This window comes from Styela clava, chromosome 1, assembly GCF_964204865.1.
Source record: "Styela clava chromosome 1, kaStyClav1.hap1.2, whole genome shotgun sequence".
Classification (NCBI taxonomy): Eukaryota; Metazoa; Chordata; class Ascidiacea; order Stolidobranchia; family Styelidae; genus Styela; species Styela clava.
Genome location: NC_135250.1, coordinates 26,919,215 through 26,938,644, shown reverse-complemented (window position 1 = coordinate 26,938,644; position 19,430 = coordinate 26,919,215). Strand labels below are relative to the sequence as shown.

Sequence of the window (19,430 nt, the reverse complement as noted above, 5' to 3'; positions counted from 1 at the left end):
TTAGTACAGCACCCAGTTTGCTGGAAAGATTGGCAGAAAAGCAAAAAGAGGCGGAAAATGGAAATAGAATAAATTGTTCAAATATTTCATAAAAAGTGTTCCCATTAATTAAAATATATTAGCGGACCATTGGGTGAAATTTTTTTCCTCATATCACTCAAAATAAATATGAAAATTATAAAAGTAGCCTTCGTGCAACTTCAACCATTTTTAATAGTCGCTCAAAGCAGGGGTGTACAACCTGCAGCCCACAAAGAAAAATTACGGCCTGCGGAGACATGCCAATTTTGAATTTTGTGCGGCCCGCAGAAGAAATTCTAATTTACCGGTAGTTTAATCTGGTATGTGTGAGTAATCTCAATCCACTTGCGTTGCAAAGCCTATACCTGAGTCCAATTTTTATGTCATTACAATGCCCTAGCAGCTGGCTAGTGTGAAGCCAAAATTTTTGTTTGTGCAAGTACGGTACTTGGAAGCAAATGTTAAAAAAGATGCGGCCCACGGTTTCTTTCAGTTATTTGAATGTGGCCCTTCTGTATTAAAGGTTGCGCACTCATAAACTTGAAAGAATTTAAGTGATTGAAATTTCTGTTTTTTTTTTCTATAATTTTATCCGTATTCGAATAATTTATTATTTTAGCACTCTTCTTGGATTTCAAATAGTCTACTCAACTAATTAAAAAAAAAAAAAATTTTTAATTAGACGAATTTTGACAAGTTTTACTATACTTTATACTTATACTACTGGATACCTATTTTTTATGCAACATATTCATACATCTTTTTCTTTGAACAAGTTTTGCACAAGCACCTTATTTCTTGTTTCAGCAATGCCCACCTAGTTTACTACATACAGCCTTGGCGAGGGGGAGGCCGTGGGATTTGAATCCAAGATTTTAACTTGTGATCCCAATATGGTAAAGTGTAACACCTATTACCATATTTCCTGGCTAATAAGCTGACTCATTAAACAAGTTGAGGCTAATTTTTAGCACTAATAATAAAAATCAGAGATATTCCGAATTTGCAGTATAAAAACGCCTGCCTATTCATGAAAACTGAAGGGTAAGGCATGTTATCATCCTCTTTTTTCATTTTTTGGTCCATAACTGATAATAAATCGACTCCAGAGAAAATAGGATAAGCCAAGCCATCTAATAAGCCAAACCCCGAAAATTGGCCTATTAGCTGCCGGAAATATGATACATAGAATACTTACATAATCCATTTCATAATTTCATTTCCTGTTACCCATTTTACAGATGTAATAAGAGTTATGGAAAACAGAACAGTACATGTTACTGGTTTTCCCTCTTCGGTTAATAAAGTGAAATTAAAATTGTTTGTTGAAAACAACATAGGACCTAATATAATAGAAGATGTAGAGAAAAGAGCAGATGTTGCGGTGTTCATTTTTAAACATCCTCGTGGTAATTGTTGTTTTTGAGTAATTTTTTATTATTAAGTAATAAATTTGAGTAATTATTTGAAAATTTGTTTAGAAGTTCTCTAATCTTGTTTTGTGAGTTCCCGATGTTTTTTTTTGATTCGTTCGTCATATTTTCACTTCATGAAAGGCTCTGGTTTAGCAGCCACTAATACATTGGAACATCATTTTCTATATTGACATTCTCTTCCAAAATTATTACACCATTACCGTAGTGGTGGACAAGAAATATGTTTGACATATTTACTAATCTGTGACACCAGAATAATGAGGCTTTTATTCACATTTCTGCATATTGATTTTTGATAGAAAAAATGTAATTTTAATTTCTAAAAATGTTTAATAAAACTCAAAACTGTGATGACATGCAGGATAATCAGCATTACCATTGCTAGCATGCTTAGAACTTTCAGTACTGGTGAAAACTATCAAATCTTCCATTTTATCTTGTCTTATTTCCGACCGCTCGTCTTAGTCTATGAATTATTTTGACGTTGGTTAGTGGGTATGCAGGTTAAAATCTCGAGGGAAATAATTATGATCAAAAAGATTGCTTGACTTCTCGCGGGCATAGTTTATCGCCTCCTCTACCATCAAAACCATGCTTCTAAAAAAAATAGCTGGTTATCTATTCTTATACACGGCATGGACTGGTAATTGGAAGCGAGGCCATAGTTATTCATATGATTAAGGCATCTTATCTATTTATTATTTGCACCATAGGTAACAATTTATTTGTTTCTAACATTTTTGATATTTATTTAGGTTTGCAAAAATTTCTTAATGCTGGTCTAAATGAATATACCTTTGGAAATGAAAACTACAAGCTTACAGTAATACAGCAACTTACAGAACAACATCAAGGATATGACACAGGTATGGGGTTCAAAAAATTATTTATATTTCAAAAGTGAAAAAAACACACAGCATTAGCATGATTATACCAAATTTTGGGATTGAAATGCTGTAATAAGATAAAGTAAATAAATAATATTAAAATGACAACATACAGTAATACAGTATGGAAAGTTCTATATTTCATATGGGAATGGAAAGACAGGACTCAAAAGTGCTCCATAGGAGTGCTAGATCTCCCCTTATAACTTGAATATAAATGAAAAAATATATGTACCCTGGGGCTCGTCAAAGATCGTGATAATTCACGAATGCGGTAAAATTGGGTGAAATTCTGGAATACCAATAAGGGGGAATTATATATAAACTATTAAAGTGTCAATCATTATTGTTTTTTTTATACGGGGCTTATTATTTTTTGTTTTTTCGAACAAGGCCCGCTCTATACAAGGTGCCACGGATAAATAAAGACATAAAAGAAACTGCTGGTATTGGAAGGAGCCAGGGCCTTCCTGGTTCGGCATTGCTAATTTATTATATCCTTGGTCCAATGGCGGCATGACATTTGGTATCCAGGCTGGATCAGGATTGCCATATTGGCTTTTTTAACGCCAAATTTGCCATTTTTTACTTTTTTCAAACGCGTTTGGCGTCAGAATTTTCGTTTGGCTTTTTGGCGTTTTTTTGGCTTTTTTCAAGTCTGTTCTAGCGTCTATTATTAAAATCATATGAAATTAATGCGGTCGCCATTATGACAGTCGCTCACTTGATTACGTCGCTATTATGAAGTTTCCATTATGACAGTCGATGTTCTGACAGTCGCTATTTGGAACCCGAGCCATGAGATTTGAATATAGGAGGAACCTCTGTCAGGTCTAATGGCTCAACTGCTAGTCCATCGCACTCGCAAATTTATATCAGGAATGAAAGAATTTCAGGGATCAAAATTGTGCATTTAAAAGATTTAAGAATTCAATCAAGAGTGAATTGTGTTCTAGCATCAGTGTAATAAATTTATTCCAAACACAAATTTATATTATAATGATCACAGGACCCAGACATCAACAAAGGAATCAAAGATACGGTCCAAGAAATGAGGGTTTTAGAAATGAAAGACCTAACCAACCATATCGACAGAATCCAGGCTTTGAAGGAGGTAATGCAAGATATGGAGCAAGAGACGATGGTTATGTATACGCAAGAACTAATCAACCGTATCTACAGAATCCAGGATTCCAAATAGGTGATCCAAGATATGGAGCAAGGGACAATAATTATGGAAACGAAAGAACTAATCAACCATATCGACAGAATCCAGGATTTGGAGGCAGGGACAATAATTATGGAAACGAGAGAACCGATCAACCATATCGACAGAATCCCGGATTTGGAGGCAGGGACAATAATTATGGAAACGATAGAACCGATCAACCATATCGACAGAATCCAGGATTTGGAGGCAGGGACAATAAATATGGAAACGAAAGAACCGATCAACCGCATAGACAGAATCCAAGATTTGACAGAGGCGATGCAGATCAATGGAGGAGAATTTTATATGTCACTCAGATACCACAGCATTTGTGCAATCATCTAGCTTTCAGTTTACATTTCCAAAGGTAGGACGCTTCTCAGTTTATGAACTTGAACTTTTTTTGCACACACTGTTTATCTTTGATAAATAAAATAAGATTTTTATATTTGTCATGGCGGAGATGAAAGTTAATGAGAAGGCCTATTATAAGGTGACTATGGTCACTCATTTGGTTACCAATTTATATTGGGTATAGGAATAGTTTACCAGAAATTTATTTTAGAAGCATAAAAATATGAGGATAAATGCAAGATTACACCACAACCTTTGATCCTTATTTGTACACAAGATTTCATTTATTATTTTTTCCCAAGGCAAGGTCACGAGAACTCACTCAGAAATCAAAGGTGGTTTTTCTGAGCAAAGCTACAGGCAAAGCTACCAAAAGCTTCTGACACTACATATTACCTCCCAATACCACTCCTAGTCAGAAGATAAATTCATAAATCAAGTTTGAAAAATTTGTTAGTGTATAAAAATGATTTTTTTTTTTTGGTTATTTCTGGTTTTTAAACCTCCACCTGTGTTCCACGCCTACCATACTGTGTCATCATTTTTTTAGGTTTGGACCTCTCGAACATTGCTTGTTCAAACCAAACAGGAAGAATCCTGGATTTCATGGATATGTTACATTTAGAAATCATGTGAGTATTATCTCTGTCTAAGGTGTTTCTTTGCCAAAAACAAGGCTCCAAGCAAGCCATAAATAAGGATCTAGGCAAGGTGTGAATGTTATTCTCAGAGCTTCTGGGCTTTTGAGAGAAAAGGGCCATCTTTATAGGAAATGAATTGCACAGGGCCGTGGGCTGCACTTTTATCATAGCCTTTCTAGTAGTTGCAGGCATGAAAAATCATTGTAACGTCATGAGCATAGATAATAAAATGGACGCTGGGTAAAGGGAATGGAATTACTCGCATGTACCAGAAACTAAATTTAAAACTTGATTCGTGGGCTATGCATCATTCAAAATAGTCCCTTCTCCGTGGGCCGCACAATTATTTCTTGGTGTACGCATTTGGACCGCAGGTTGCACACCCCTGGTTTAGAATACTGGTATCTAATTGATGAATTTTGTTCAGAATGATGCTTGCCGAGCAAGGCATGAAGGAGTAAATGCTGGACCAATGAGTAATCTGAGTATACAATGGGCTGATAGTGAAGGTGATTAGATTGATAATTGTTTTCTAAATTAAGATTATTTTTATATTGCCACTGTAGAACCAAATAAGCTTGTGTCAAAATTTAGATTTTGAGAAATTTGTATTTTTGTTATAATTCGGTTCCAAAATAAAAATGGACATAGGGCATCACCTGCAATCAAACGTAAAACAGGTACAGCTTTGAAACTTATACCAAAAGATTGCCGCTTTTCCATTATGACAGAAATTCAAAAAAGCCACATTTTGGTTTTGAAAAAGTCACATGTTTATAATTTTGGTTTCAGCATCCAACTATAAAAATTAGAAATTACCTAAAATCAAAAGTGAAACAGGTACAGCTTTGCGTAGTATGCATATCAAGATGGCGGCCACCAGAACGTAGTATGTGTACCAGGTTAGGGTTAGGCCATAATTTTATTCCAATTTACTATATTTTAGTTCTATTACGAGTTCAGGGACTAGCCAAGAAACTCCTGTAGTATTTGCTCCTTAAATTATGTCCTAACCCTAACCTGGCACACATACTACATTTCGGTGTCCACCATCTTGGTACACATATTTTAGGAGTACCCAGCTTTGAAGACTAGACCAAAATATTGATGTTTATCCCTAATGACAGTAGATAAAAAATTACCATTTCTGAAAAATGTGACATAAGCTAATTTGGTTTTACTCTGGCGATCTGAGTTTTATTATTATTGTTTTCTAAAAAAAGAGTCAGATGTAGGACTTATCAACGTTTAAGTTAAAATACTTTAAATTACATGTAAATTGAAATTAGTGAGAGTAGGCCAAAATCATTGCACAAATCATCTCATGATGCAGCGCTTTTGTTCCAAACAATGTAAACTGGTGGCCTTGGATTTTGAACCCAAGATTTGAAATCTATGATGCCAACTTATTTAAGCCCTATTAATTATTACTATAATTGATCACTATTCTTTCTCTTTTCTTATGCAGGTCCCAAACCTACCCCAAACTTTAATGAACCTGGTCCTGGGCCTCGACGCTCATCAGCCACTTCTGATGATAGCGGTTACTCAACACCAGGCAATCGTGGTCGAAGAAAAAGAAGGCCGAATGCTAACTCTGCTGGAATATCAAGAATGGGCAAAGCACCATCTATGCCAGACTTACGCCCTCCAACACCAAGTAGACCTTTGAATGAAGGCCCTCAACACGCTGTACTTGATCCGATTCAAGAAGAACTTTTCACTGAAACTCATTACTGGACTACATTAAAGAAGATGCCTGAAACTGAAGGATCTATGTGAGTCTTTATTAGAGATTTTATAATATGAAATTTGCTTAAGGCAAAATTCAAATTTGATGCAAAAAAGATTTATACTGAAGGATTTAGAATATGAAAGTATTTGTTTTTCATTGAAAGTTTCAATTTTTGATGTGAAGGTAAAACATTGATTGGCACATGACAAATTTTGATTTTAAAATAAGAAGTCAAGTCCGAACCATTTACAATGACCCGGATTCAGGTTTATTGTACTGCATAGTGATATATAACTGTACTCAAAATTCCAGTGTATGACATAATATTATTTTGAATTGAGTCTTCTTTTATTTTTGTTATACATAATTCAGGTTTTACTTTCATGGCATATCCTAATACGAAATCAAATATGGGTAGCATATGGCAGCATATTTACTTATACTGGTTGTTCATAAAGTCACATTACAATTTCAAGTCAGTTCTCAATATATCTTTGTCATATTTGTTTCATTTTAAAATATTTTACTTCATTTAATACACCTTTAGGGGCCAATAAACTATACATAGTATCTATGAACAGTATAAATGAATCTAAAATATTTTATAAAATTATGGAATTCGAATAAGCATTTGTAAAATTTCCCGATAATGATACTATAGTTTCACCAGAGTCTTTATTTGCCAAACTATCTTATGACTCATGTATAAATACAGTTTATTCAAACAGAAATCAGCTGGTTTTGTTTACTGTGTGATAACAGCAAGCATAGCCAGCGTTGTGTGTTTGTTCATTACACTGAGTCTTTGTTTAACACCCACGCTTCAGAAATAATTAATAGAACTCAATACTTTATGTCTAGCAAATGAAGGATTAATATTTTTATATCTCGCTTATTCACGCCTTTTGCTCTGAATAAGGAACTAATTAAACAGCCACTTACTGTTATCTAACAATCTTCTATTTTTTGAAACAAATCACAATCTTTTCATTTTCGGCATTTTTCACCCAATTTATCACACCGGGGGTGGGGTCGGAACATGGAATTTGGAAATTAAAATTGGGATGTGTAATCTGCTATGCAAAAACATTTAAGTCTATAACCGCTGGGGTATCACACCCTATTTTATGTTTTGTCATGTGTCCCTGAAATCTCTATACCTTTGTTTGTGGTTATATGTGTGTATATAATGTTGCCTTTTGTGTTGGCCAGTGAGTCAAAATTATCAGTAACCATGCCAAATCTATTTGAATCTGTATAACTGAGCCATAACAATGAAATGAATATTTGAAAAAACCACATTACATGAAAATTCAATTTGAATGAGGAAACGTCCAAAGTGATCTTTTATTTATTACTGAGTAGTACTAGGCAGAATATATAAAACTAAATTTTCCATTTTGAACAAATTATTTGATGGTTTATACTTGATATGGGTAAATTACTATTTGATAAAATGTATCTGTCTGTCTGTCTGTTAGATGCACGCGATATCTCACGAAAACGAGATTAAATCTGCTCCAGATTTTTCATGTGCATTCATCATATCTCGGACGAGAAGCCTATTGATTTTGGGCGAATTATGTCGTATAATTAGCGAGTTATTAATTAATTAGTGATGGGACACAAGGTGTCACTATGGAGTAAGAGCGCTGTTTTGGGGGATCCCCTAACTTTTGATCGATAAGTCCTCGGTCTCTAACCGATATTCTCGTTTATTACATTATTCAATTTAATTTCAATAAATATTCAAAAGGCCTTGCTGTAAAATTTACAAATCCATGTCATAAACTTTCTTTTGATTTTTGTCTCATCTCGAATTTCCCTCTTGTTTTAGTCGTGTCAGTCGTGACATCTTCATATGTAATCGCAATTAACTTACTCACATTCTAAAATATGGTAAATAAAAACATTAGGACGTAACATTAACATATTAAGATAAAGAAATCCTATAAGACTGCCCAATCCTACACCATATGACAGGCTGTGACCTCTTGTCTGGTTCCCTTTCAAGATAGTCAGCTCAGTTAAGTAATAGTTGCCCATTTAGTCATTTCGATGTGCAGAATTCTGGGAGATAAACATATTTTTATATACGATGTATTTATATGCTCTCCTTGCTCTGTATAACCAGCCACTGCTTGGTATGAGAGCAAGGGAGAAAAATCAAGACGAAGGATAAAGTTTTTTTTATAGTATTTGAATGACTTTTGTTCTGAAGAACACTTTGAACAAGCAGTTAACTGATAGTTAACGAACTATTGTAGTTTGGAAGAACCAGAATCATTCCAGTTTGGCATTGCCTACCCAATTTATCGTACAGTGAATGGATTTTTTTAATCAGCGATGCCAACATAGTTAATGCAAATGCTTCAACCACAGAGCCATATTGTCCATAGTATAATTTTTTATCTCTTATTTCCTCTATTATCTATTTCACAGATGTGTTCTTGCTCAAAACATTGATCCATCCAAGCACATTGATACAGTGAAAATGCATTTTGAAAATAAGAAACGTTCGAACGGCGGGCCTGTGAAAAGTGTTATCAGAATGATTGATGGATTGCTCATTGTATTTGAGAGTAAAGAAGGTATGTTGATAATTGTGAAATAGAAATATTTATATTTGAAAATATCTTTGCAAACACTTATTATTTTATGATAGACAATAAAATAGTTACCGTATATTCTCACATATACGCCGATCGCGCATATGAGCAGACTCCCTAAAAATGGTCTTTAAACGGCGATTTCATAATCATTCGCATATAAGCAGACCTTACGAAGCGTAACACGCCGTACGCACCTATCACAGTCAGGATATCAAAATAGTAAAAAAATAGTTAACTTCTGACAGAATAAAATAGTGAATACTAATTTTAAGAATGTTTATCTCAATTTTTCTGTATTTTTAGTTTTTCCGAATTTACAACAGTCAGACAAGCCCAATAAGACAGTCTAATCATGTGATGAGTCACGGCCTCTTATCCAGTTACCAATCCTTGTCAGGTGTAGGAATAATTTCACTGTTTTTTTTTCAGATACATAAAATTAAAATCTGTTATATTCTTTCAATTTTTTATATCTTGTTTCAGATTGTGAGTCATGTTCAGGAAAACAAGATCAAAAGTTTGATGGAAAAGACATTTCTGTATTTCCTAAATCAATTCCTTCATATTTTGAGCAAACCTTTATGATCGAGGTAGCACTATTTTGAATCATCAGATTTACGGTATATGTATTTCTGTTCAATGTGCAACGCTATCACAGTCAGGATGAGATTTTTTATACTTATCCCAGGGGGAGGGGAGAGAGGAAAAGATGGCTTAATCATATGGCCGCCTCTCGTCCAGTTAACAGTCCATGTCGAGTATGAAATTAGTTAGCCAGTCATTTCAGATGCATAGACAGGATGTTGGAAAAAGCCAACGCAAAAAGCCAGCGGTTACTCAAACTGCTCTACAACAACAAGGAGTAGTCCTCTTGCACATAATTATCCTCTGTGGGATGCACAGGGTCATCAGAGGTATTATAGAAATCGTATTCCTATAGCTCATTACATTGCACCCCATTCAATGTTCTAAATGCTGGAACACAATTTCCACAAATACCATATAGTGGAATGTTTTTATAAATTTTTTCTTATCGCAACTATGCTTATTTCAATTATCCTGCTATACCAAATTCAATACTTCTTTTGAACATGGCCCAACCAACACTGATCTCTGACCCCAGATGTATTATTCTACTACTTTACCATTTCACAAAATTTTTTGATACTCATTTCGAAAGTGTTATAGCGAGTTGGGGCTTACAAACTGCTTTATATGCTTCATAACTAATATTTTGATTCAAATTATTTCATTTCAAAGTTCCAATTCTAGCCTAATCTTTCGCAGGTTTTTTGAGACTAATTTTTGATTACCTACAACTACACTTAAAATCCTTAGTCGACAAATTGACCAATGAGTTATGTAATTCATATCAAAATTTCAAAACAGATACAGTAATACAAAATAATATTAAATTATACACGACTCTCATTAAAGTTTTCCATTCATACTATTTACAGGGAGTTGGAGAAGCAACAACACAAGATACTTTGACAATGTACCTTGAAACTAGCTCTACTAATGAAGCGTCGCCTGTATCTTTGAAAAAACAAGATATACAGGGCGTTTATCTCGTAGAATATGGAGATGATTTTGGTGGGTTCAGATTCTCATTTTCAATAAAAATTCACCACATTTTTCGGCAAAAACAAAATAAAATGTTGGCCTAACCCTAACCTGGTACACATACTAGGGGAGTACCTATTTTTCTTGCTATACCTGGTTATGAATATATAGAATAAAATTTTACTATATAGTCCATATCGTTAAATATTATGTAGGCTATTATTTGGGGATAGGATTTTCATATTTATACTTAATTATACAACCTTCTCATTAGCTTACAATTTAGGTCGGGTTCGAGAATAGTTAACCAATTCTTCCAGTTATTCAAGGAGTTTACCATTTCAGAAATACATTTTTGGGTACTCCTGTAGTATGTGTACCATGTTAGGATTAGGCCGTAATTTTATCCTGTTTTTCCTTATTGTAGTTCTATTACGAGTTTGGGGACTGTCTGTGTTAGCTAATTGAATATACCCCCTTCCAATAGGCTTCTGTTCATTTACAAATCTTGATGAAAAGTAGGCGAAAAAAATTAGTTACCACCATATTGGTACATATATTTCTGGAGCGCCCATTTTTGAGTGACACCTTGTGAGTCTGGAAAATTTGCGCACTCAGAATATTTTTTAAAACAGCTAAAATCCAGAAAAAGTACAATATTTTTTGCATTCCTGAGAAATACCCAAACTCCTTTACACCTAATACTTATTATAACTTTCATACAGATATCAGTGAAAGAGATTCATTTTTGGAAAAAATTAGGAAGAAACCTTTGGAAGACCGGACTTTGAAAGTAAGCTGAAGTTCTTGCATCAATTATTGTTTTATTGATACTGGTATCAAACGATTTTGTTCAGTGTGACTACAGTTGGCATGGTAGCCAGTAAGCAAATGTTTCATTTTCAATGATTGTGAAAGTCGTACAAACCACTTTCCAGCAATCCTTCTCACGAAATCATCAAGCATAGGATTCAAAGCAGCGCGTCAGCATGTGAAAATAATGTACCACATACTCAATTGGTATATACTAGTGACTCAAACTAATCTCAAATTATAGTCAATTTACTTTAAATTACTGTAGTCATCACAAATGGTACCTAGTCATTGCTAGTAGCGCCCAGATAATTACTCTGTGTCGACACAGTGGGGCCAAGGTCCCACTTTAAGAAACTTTGGTCTGTGCAGTGGCTGAAATATTCCTAAATTTGAACTTTCTTTTATTTTTCAGGCTTCAAGGCTTTTAAGAACTGATTGCCTAAAAGCATCAGGAATCCCAGATTCAGTAACAAATGATACAATCAGACTTACGTTTGAAAGTAAGAAAAGAACTGATGGTGGGCCTGTGACAAGAATTGATAGAATTGAAAATCAAATTACTTTGGTCTACTTTGCATCCTATATTGGTAAGTATTGAAATTTAGTGCATCATACTTTTTTCCAATTACCAGATTCGGTATAGGAATAGTGTTTTTTCCAATCTTTTTTTTTTCGAGAATTTGCTAAAACCACAGTCAGATGTGCTCATTCAAAACTAGAAGAGACTGATCTCAGAGTAAAGTTATGGACGGCCACTAAAATGATACGTGCAAGACTTTTATCCAGTTGGTATAGTTTTTTCTCCAAGGGAATTTGCTAAAACCACAGTCCGGTGTACTCATTCAGAACTAGAGGAGACTGGTTTCTGAGCAAAGTCACAGGCAGCCACCTAAAATGACCATAGCTACTGAAACTGTATAAACTCAAGGTGGTGTGATATGGGCCAGACTTTTATTCTGTTACCGAGGTCTGGAATGAAAACAGTTGACCAATATTTATTTCTTATGCTGTATAACACCATTGTTTGAATATCTATTTTAAGAAATTGGGTAATGCTTATTACTGTCGTGACGTTACCAAGGGTTACTTCATGACCTCGCCAACCAGTCCCTACATTACCTCCCTGGCCTTATAGCGGGTGAAAACCTCTGATTTCAAACATCCCCAACCCCCCTCCCCCTTGATTTTGTGGTATGACACCTCACTTCAATTCCTAACTTGATTAAAATTACATTTAAATATCTAGAAAGAGGATTAGATGCTGTGGCATAAGATCATTCAAATACATACCACATTTTATAAGTTACAAATAGTTTTATTACTAATAACAAATATCTACCACACCCTAAAATTGACCCCCCCCCCCCCTAACTTGGAAAGCTGGGGAACATACTGTCGCCAACTATAAGGTTTTACAAATACTAAGTTTTTATTCACTATAACAATAGCCGCATATCAAGTATGACTCAGCAGGTAAAACGGTACTAAGTATGTGTACCAGGTTAGGGTTAGGCCATAATTTGATTCCGATTTTCCTTATTTTTGTTCTATTGCGAGTTCGGGGACTGTTTGTGATAGCCAAGTAAAAATATTCTCTGCCCATAGGTTTTAGTCCCTTTACACAACTTGATGTAAAGTGAGCGAACAAAATTAGTTACCTCCATATTGGTACACATAACGGTAATTCTAGAGCGCCGGTAAAACACTGTTGTCACTGTCATTAAACAGACACAACAAAGTTGAAAATAAATTGAATTATGCCAATATAAATGACCAGTGACCACAATTACTACATTCATTCTACAGTCGCCAATTTTGACAAAAAAATTAAAATTTCTGTTAAACTCTTTAGATACTGCTCGAGTATGCAAAAGATTCAAAAAACCTAGTTCTGAATCAATTATTATTGGGCAACATCCTGTTGAAGTTGAATTGTATTTTCATTCACTCTCAAATCTACATAAAAGTGTTGAAAAAAGTGAAAACGGGAAAAATCTACGAAAAGGTGGCAAAAAAGGTAAAAAATAAGATTGGATTTTTTATGTTTATTTATTTTGTTTGAGAGGAGAAAGACAGTGAAGTGGCTTAATCATATGGCAGACTGAGAGGAAAGAGGGGTAAGCTGGCTCTCATCCAGTTACCAATCTATGTCGGGTATGGTAATAGGTAATCAGTTATTCATTTATCTGTGTGGGCTTCATGGTGGAGGAAGTCATAATTGACCAGCAGTTACATGAACCATCTCACGAAGGTGAGAAGTCTAGCAATCCTATTGTCCATAATTGTTTCTCATGGTACTTTGCCGTCTCGTCCCCTTTAAACATTTAGAATAATGCACCAAACATCAAGTTTCATTATATATTTTCCTCAATGTCCATAGACTACATATGATCCCCATCGGTACTTATCTTTTTTATAACTTTTGTTAGGAACAAGACTCTTTCTGCCCAATGCATTATACCTTCGGTTAGTTGGTGAGCATGGGAGATTTGTAACCTGCGATGCCAACACATCTTAGTTTGTCGCTTCAACTTCTATGCCCATAATTTTTTTCCGAAGCATGACTTTTTAATATTCACTCATTCCTTTTCATTTTAAATTCAGATCCACCCAAGCCTACTCCAAGATCTCAAAAAAATGAAACACTGAGCACTTACATTTACAAACCTGAATGTCATGATAAAATTTTCTTCTTCATTCGACTAACTAAAGCGCAAGTTAACAAAATAAAAGACGTTTTCAAAGATTTGGCCAATGTTGAATTGTGTCATACTGCAAAAGAAGGGAAATTTGTCAAGTTTGTTCCAGAAAAGGTATTAACCAGAAAAAGTTTACATATGTTGTAGCTGACAAACCTGTTTACGTTTAATTGAATCAGAATGCCATGAACTTATCTTTAAATTACCTCGTCTGTCATGTGTGGAGTCGTTTGCTTTCATTGTTATGAACAAGACTCGAATATCCGTCGCCTGTATGTCTTTCATTTCCGGCTTTTCTTAGTATTTAAATGTTTGATTTTTTTCTACAGTATAATTTAATGTTAGACTTCCTCCATAGCTGACGCTGCTAAATAACTATTACTGGTTTATCGAGTCTCCCTTCACAATAGAATGCATTTTTTTTATCTGTCTCTTGTCTGTACGTACAATGCGTATTTTTGGCATGTGTAAAATAATTTACTGATTACTGATTAGTTTCAGTGATCTGTTGGAGTCATTATATGAGTTCATTTAGTCATTCATTTTTTTCAGTCTGTTTTGATTTATCATTTAAGGTCATTGGGGACATTTTTCCTATTGTTCTTTTTACAGGATCCAGGCATGGACACCCAAGATGGATTCGATACTGAATGCAAAACAAGATTTGATGATTTCATTACCAAGTTTTTAACTTTGACTCAAACATTTGACAAAGATAAATTAAGCAAAGCAATATCACTCAACGTTTGTCCTTATTTGAATAAACCAGAAACTAAGAATGATATCAACATCAGGTTAGTGATTATTTCACTTTTCCGTTTTCTTTTTTAAAAACTTTCAGTTTCTATTAAGCAGCCCCACTGTGATGTCACAGAGCTGTGAGCATGTGACATCACAGTGAGAGTTCAATTGCTGCCATTACAAGTTAACTAACTGCAGAGGTGTAGCTGAGGCTGCCCTTTTGCACGTTTGGTGATTTAGGAGGAAGTTACAGTAGGCAATTTATGAAGTTTTGCCAGTCCGCTTCTAAATGCTGTTTTACAATGAAACAATTGCACCCATCTCATTAAACTTTGGCATATACTTTTGTTTGGTTGTATTTTTTTTACTATATGGTGCATTAATTTTATGTTGTGATCTTAATATGTTTTGATGCACAAGGCCGCGCACTAAAAATATCATAAAAAAAATTGCAGGGAGTCTGTCATGAAATTTTTTTCAAGTTTGAGAACCACTGCACTAGACCATCTTACCCACATGTGTTAAATTTTGCATTCAAACAGGGTGATAATCAATGTTGTTCATAATAGATGACATAATATGAATCATTGTTTTCAAATACTTATTCTATTTACGACTGAATTTTTGTTTTCATGTCTTCAATTTATTCAGGTGGCAACCCAATCAACCAATAGTAACTGTAACAGGATTGAAAGAATCTGTTGATAAAATAATGAAAGAAATTGAAACTTCTATCAATTCAACTGTTGCTGAAATGTCAGTTAATGAAGAACAATACAGGTGAATATTCCCTTTTTGTGGAATGCCGATTTATACAGATAACTTTTAATGTTTGTTTGTTTATTTGCTTCATGCCAACATGTGTTGGAATTATTATGCCATTGCCATTATGGACAAACCCATGCAATTTGTAATGAAAGTTTGTTAAAATTCAAAGATAAAACTGATTATTCTTGATTTGAAATAAATCTGTCTTATTGAATAGACTCCATTCCAGAGTTTGGTTAATTAATAAACGTATGACTATGAAAATTTGTTTTATTTTCAAACCTTGACTGCAGAAATCTGAAATTGTGACTTGGTGGAAATTGAAAATTCGACTTAGGAATTAAAAAATATATACCCATGGTTCTGACTCTGGTATTAAAAAAACTGCCCCTGTTTCTAATTATTTGATGGGTAAAGAACTCGTTCTTTTAACAAAAAATATTAATCTTAATGCAATTCTGGTTGAATTGAACAGAAGCGCAAAAGCGGCGAAAAGTATGTAAACAAATTGATATTATTACAGGAGATATATTCAGTTCCTTCCAATGGTTAAATAAAAATGATCTTGGGAAGTTGTAGTGGGGACAATGAATTATAAAGTATTTGAGGTTTCATTTTCCAAGCAAGCATCGCAAAGTCCACCATTCAACCAACTCCTAAACACTCGTTCCTCTTTACGAAGTAACTTTATTAAATTAGGGCTGTTCAATTCTTCTATTTGGGCTGTTTAATCCATTTGCCATGTTATTCTACTCTATTGACAGAATTCTTACAAACTGCGGAATACTGTCCGAACTTCAAGCTAAGCATAAGAAAGTACAATTAAAACTAGATGATGCAAAGCACAGTGTGACATTACAGGGACCTGAAGTGGATGTTTCAAGGATTCAAATTGATGCTTTGACTATATTGAATGTTAGTTATGAATTTTTTAATATTTGTTAGGGTAGCATAACATAATTCTTATTTTTTTCAATTGCTTTGTTGGAATATAATATAATACTTCTTATTAGCCGGAGGAGAATTAGTCTGGGTGATACACACAGTTTGCAATACCAGTAATGTTAATATACTAGAATTTAAATAGGTTTAAATTTGGTTTGAAGTGGACATAGCTACCATTAAAATGAAAAATTTAAAGAGAAGCTGTATCAAACCAATACTTTCAACTGTTCAACTGGCCACAGCACATTGTTCATGGTGCTTTGACATATTGCTCTGCAGCCCTCAAGGTTTACTATCTGTTTTATCCCGTGCATCATTAAATGTAAAAAGTTACTAATTATATGCAAATACAAGTGTCTGATAGTGAAAATAAGACGTTCCTATTGTATCCTCTATTCTGGCTGTAGGCCCATGTTTAGTGAAACTAACAAGTTTGTACCAGTTACTGTTTGGTCCAAATGGCTACTGTTTTGCTCTTCCCTGGATAATATATGAAAATAAACTGTAAAAACATTACTTGAGTTTACGTATATCTGAGTCAAATTTTTAAGCCATAAAAATCACTCATATTCAAATTACAGAAAGAAGGTTTTTAAAAAAACTATACTGGGTTAGGAAGCCCATCAATGCATCTGGAACATTGAAAATGAACTGCGTATTAACATATATAAACTACCATTGTATCAAGACAATAGTTAGTGATTGGATTTCCATACAAATTCTTTTCATCTTTATATATTTACAGGATAAAAATCAATCCAATTCTCTTCTTGACATTTGATTAACCAATAAATTCCTCATTTCATAACAGACTGTTGAAAAAAGAAAATTATCAGATGTAGATGAGAGCATAGTTAGATATTTATTGGAATCAGCATCTCAGTCTAACATCGTTATATCAAAAATACAAGACAAACTGAAGATCGATAACATCAAAGGTATCGGTGGTTATACTGTAAATATAATACTATTAAATTTGGGCGTGTGAAATGTTTTTAAGTGTGCTTTTTTGTCTAGAAGTATATTGAGTGCCCGACATTGCGTTATATTACGCGGATATATGGTATTTTTTTCTGTTCCGGCCATTTCAATTTTTTGCCGGTCGGCGAGTACATTTAGTCTAATTTTACCGGTCCACCAGGGTAGAAAGGTTGGGAACCGCTGGCCTACTTCACATCAAGTTGTATAAAGGGACTGAAACATATGGGCAGGGGGGAAATTCACTTGTCTAACACAGGGAGGTCCTGAACTCGTAATAGAACTGAAATAAGGAAAATCGCATTGAAATATTGGCCTAACCCTAACCTGGTACATACACTATGAGAGTATATAAATTTGTTCATTAACACTGACTGTGTTCATATATTAACATAATAGATAAATACAAATAGCTGACACAATGAAATAATTATTCAAATTACAAACAAATGATAATATAATTATAGTACATGTCATATGAAATTGTATACCGTACATGCTGGTATTATAAGGGTCTTCTTCGTAAATAAAATGAAATAATGCTTTGCAAACGTTAGCGAACGCACTTGCCATCAAAGCTCTGATTACGCTGTGTGGGTTCTAGTCCCAATTATGAGGGCGCGGGTATTGTCTTTTCAATTTTGCCCGTTCCCCTCCATGAAACAAACATGAAAATCATATCATGCAACTCGTTTACTTACAGCTTCTCTCGGAATTGATGATGACGAGCTTTGTTTGAGAAGTCGGTCAGATGACGAGTTCAAAAAAACCATTCGTATTATCAAAGAAATGGTTGCCACGGAAACAATAAAAACAGACCAATCTGGATCAAGTCTGGTGAAATCTCCTGCATGGAGAGGATTTCAACAAAATCTTAAAAAATCTGGAATATACGGACTTTATATAAAAGTAGGTGGAAAATACACTGTTGAAAATTTGTATCGAATAATATGCTGGTTAGATGTAGCAGGTTCAAACCCAGTTGTGTTTTCCCATGTTCATGATCTTTACCCTCTTTTAAAGAATCACTTGCCACCTGCTCCTACAAAAATGTATAGTTTTGCTTTTAGTGCATTGTTATTAGTTAATGCATGTGCCACGTTTAATAATAAAAACTAAAAAAAAGCAATAGAATGAATGTTTTACAGTTGAAGTATCGAACAAACCACAGTCAATTCTTTTGAAATTAATTTAGACCATAAATCAGTTAATTTTGTGCAAGAGGATGCTGTGGTTCGCCATATAATTAAGCTGTTTTATCACTTTCCTCTCCCCTGGGATAAATATGTAAATCTTATCCAGTTCTCCGAAGGCTATATCGAAAGAAGTCAGTAGGTTTCATTCTCAATCACTACATTTATTGACTATGATTATTACAATTATTTCACCATAATGCATTTATTCTTTCACAATAATTTGTTGGCTTTTCATTATTAACGTATGGGATAAAATAACCGAAAAGAAAACTAGGTATTTTGATAGAAGAGCAGAGGGCTATAAGCAATGGCAATCTTTGGAAACATGCCATAAATGACGAAAGTTGAGAAGCAGTGACCTAGAATTTCTATTAAAATGATTTTTATGTTCTTTTTTCAGCCCAATCAAAGTCTCATATTAGTATCAGAACTTTCAGAATTAAGAATTTTGAAGAACAAAGTCAACTCATTTCTGGATGAAAATTCAATCAAGTGCATTTATATTACAATGAAATATGGACAAGCAAAATTTATCGTGGAAAGATCTGAAGAATATTCTATGGAGAAATGCAAACAGAAATCAATAAAATGTAGTTTGACTCCTGAAAATGGAGGTGGATTATGTATTGAAGGAAAAAGAAAACCACTTGAAGATGGTAAGATTTTTTTGCAGGAGGGAAACAGGGAAGTTTTAAGTGGTGGCGATGGCCAGAGGGTTAAGGTGCTATAATTAACTCTGTTAGCAACGCAATTACACATCTGGGCTTCAAGTCTCATGCCCCCACTTCACCCAAGTTGTAATAAATTGGGTTGGCAATGCCAAAC

General features: G+C 34.2%; 1 protein-coding gene across 1 annotated transcript in view; it reads left to right on the top strand.

Annotated features, from left to right (window-relative positions):
* The first annotated feature begins 1,266 nt into the window (after positions 1 to 1,266).
* Positions 1,267 to 19,430, top strand: part of LOC120334957 (protein mono-ADP-ribosyltransferase PARP14-like) — a 35,708-nt gene continuing 17,544 nt past the window's right edge. Inside the window, exons 1-19 of the mRNA XM_078113084.1 lie at positions 1,267 to 1,430; positions 2,213 to 2,323; positions 3,354 to 3,921; positions 4,459 to 4,540; positions 4,977 to 5,058; positions 6,018 to 6,327; positions 8,727 to 8,875; positions 9,380 to 9,486; positions 10,357 to 10,492; positions 11,188 to 11,255; positions 11,691 to 11,865; positions 13,131 to 13,295; positions 13,883 to 14,091; positions 14,590 to 14,771; positions 15,370 to 15,498; positions 16,251 to 16,401; positions 17,243 to 17,369; positions 18,113 to 18,318; positions 19,006 to 19,261. Of these exons, the coding sequence (XP_077969210.1) occupies positions 1,277 to 1,430; positions 2,213 to 2,323; positions 3,354 to 3,921; positions 4,459 to 4,540; positions 4,977 to 5,058; positions 6,018 to 6,327; positions 8,727 to 8,875; positions 9,380 to 9,486; positions 10,357 to 10,492; positions 11,188 to 11,255; positions 11,691 to 11,865; positions 13,131 to 13,295; positions 13,883 to 14,091; positions 14,590 to 14,771; positions 15,370 to 15,498; positions 16,251 to 16,401; positions 17,243 to 17,369; positions 18,113 to 18,318; positions 19,006 to 19,261 (3,367 nt within the window). The 5' untranslated portion in view covers positions 1,267 to 1,276. The remainder of the gene's footprint in view (positions 1,431 to 2,212; positions 2,324 to 3,353; positions 3,922 to 4,458; positions 4,541 to 4,976; positions 5,059 to 6,017; positions 6,328 to 8,726; positions 8,876 to 9,379; positions 9,487 to 10,356; positions 10,493 to 11,187; positions 11,256 to 11,690; positions 11,866 to 13,130; positions 13,296 to 13,882; positions 14,092 to 14,589; positions 14,772 to 15,369; positions 15,499 to 16,250; positions 16,402 to 17,242; positions 17,370 to 18,112; positions 18,319 to 19,005; positions 19,262 to 19,430) is intronic.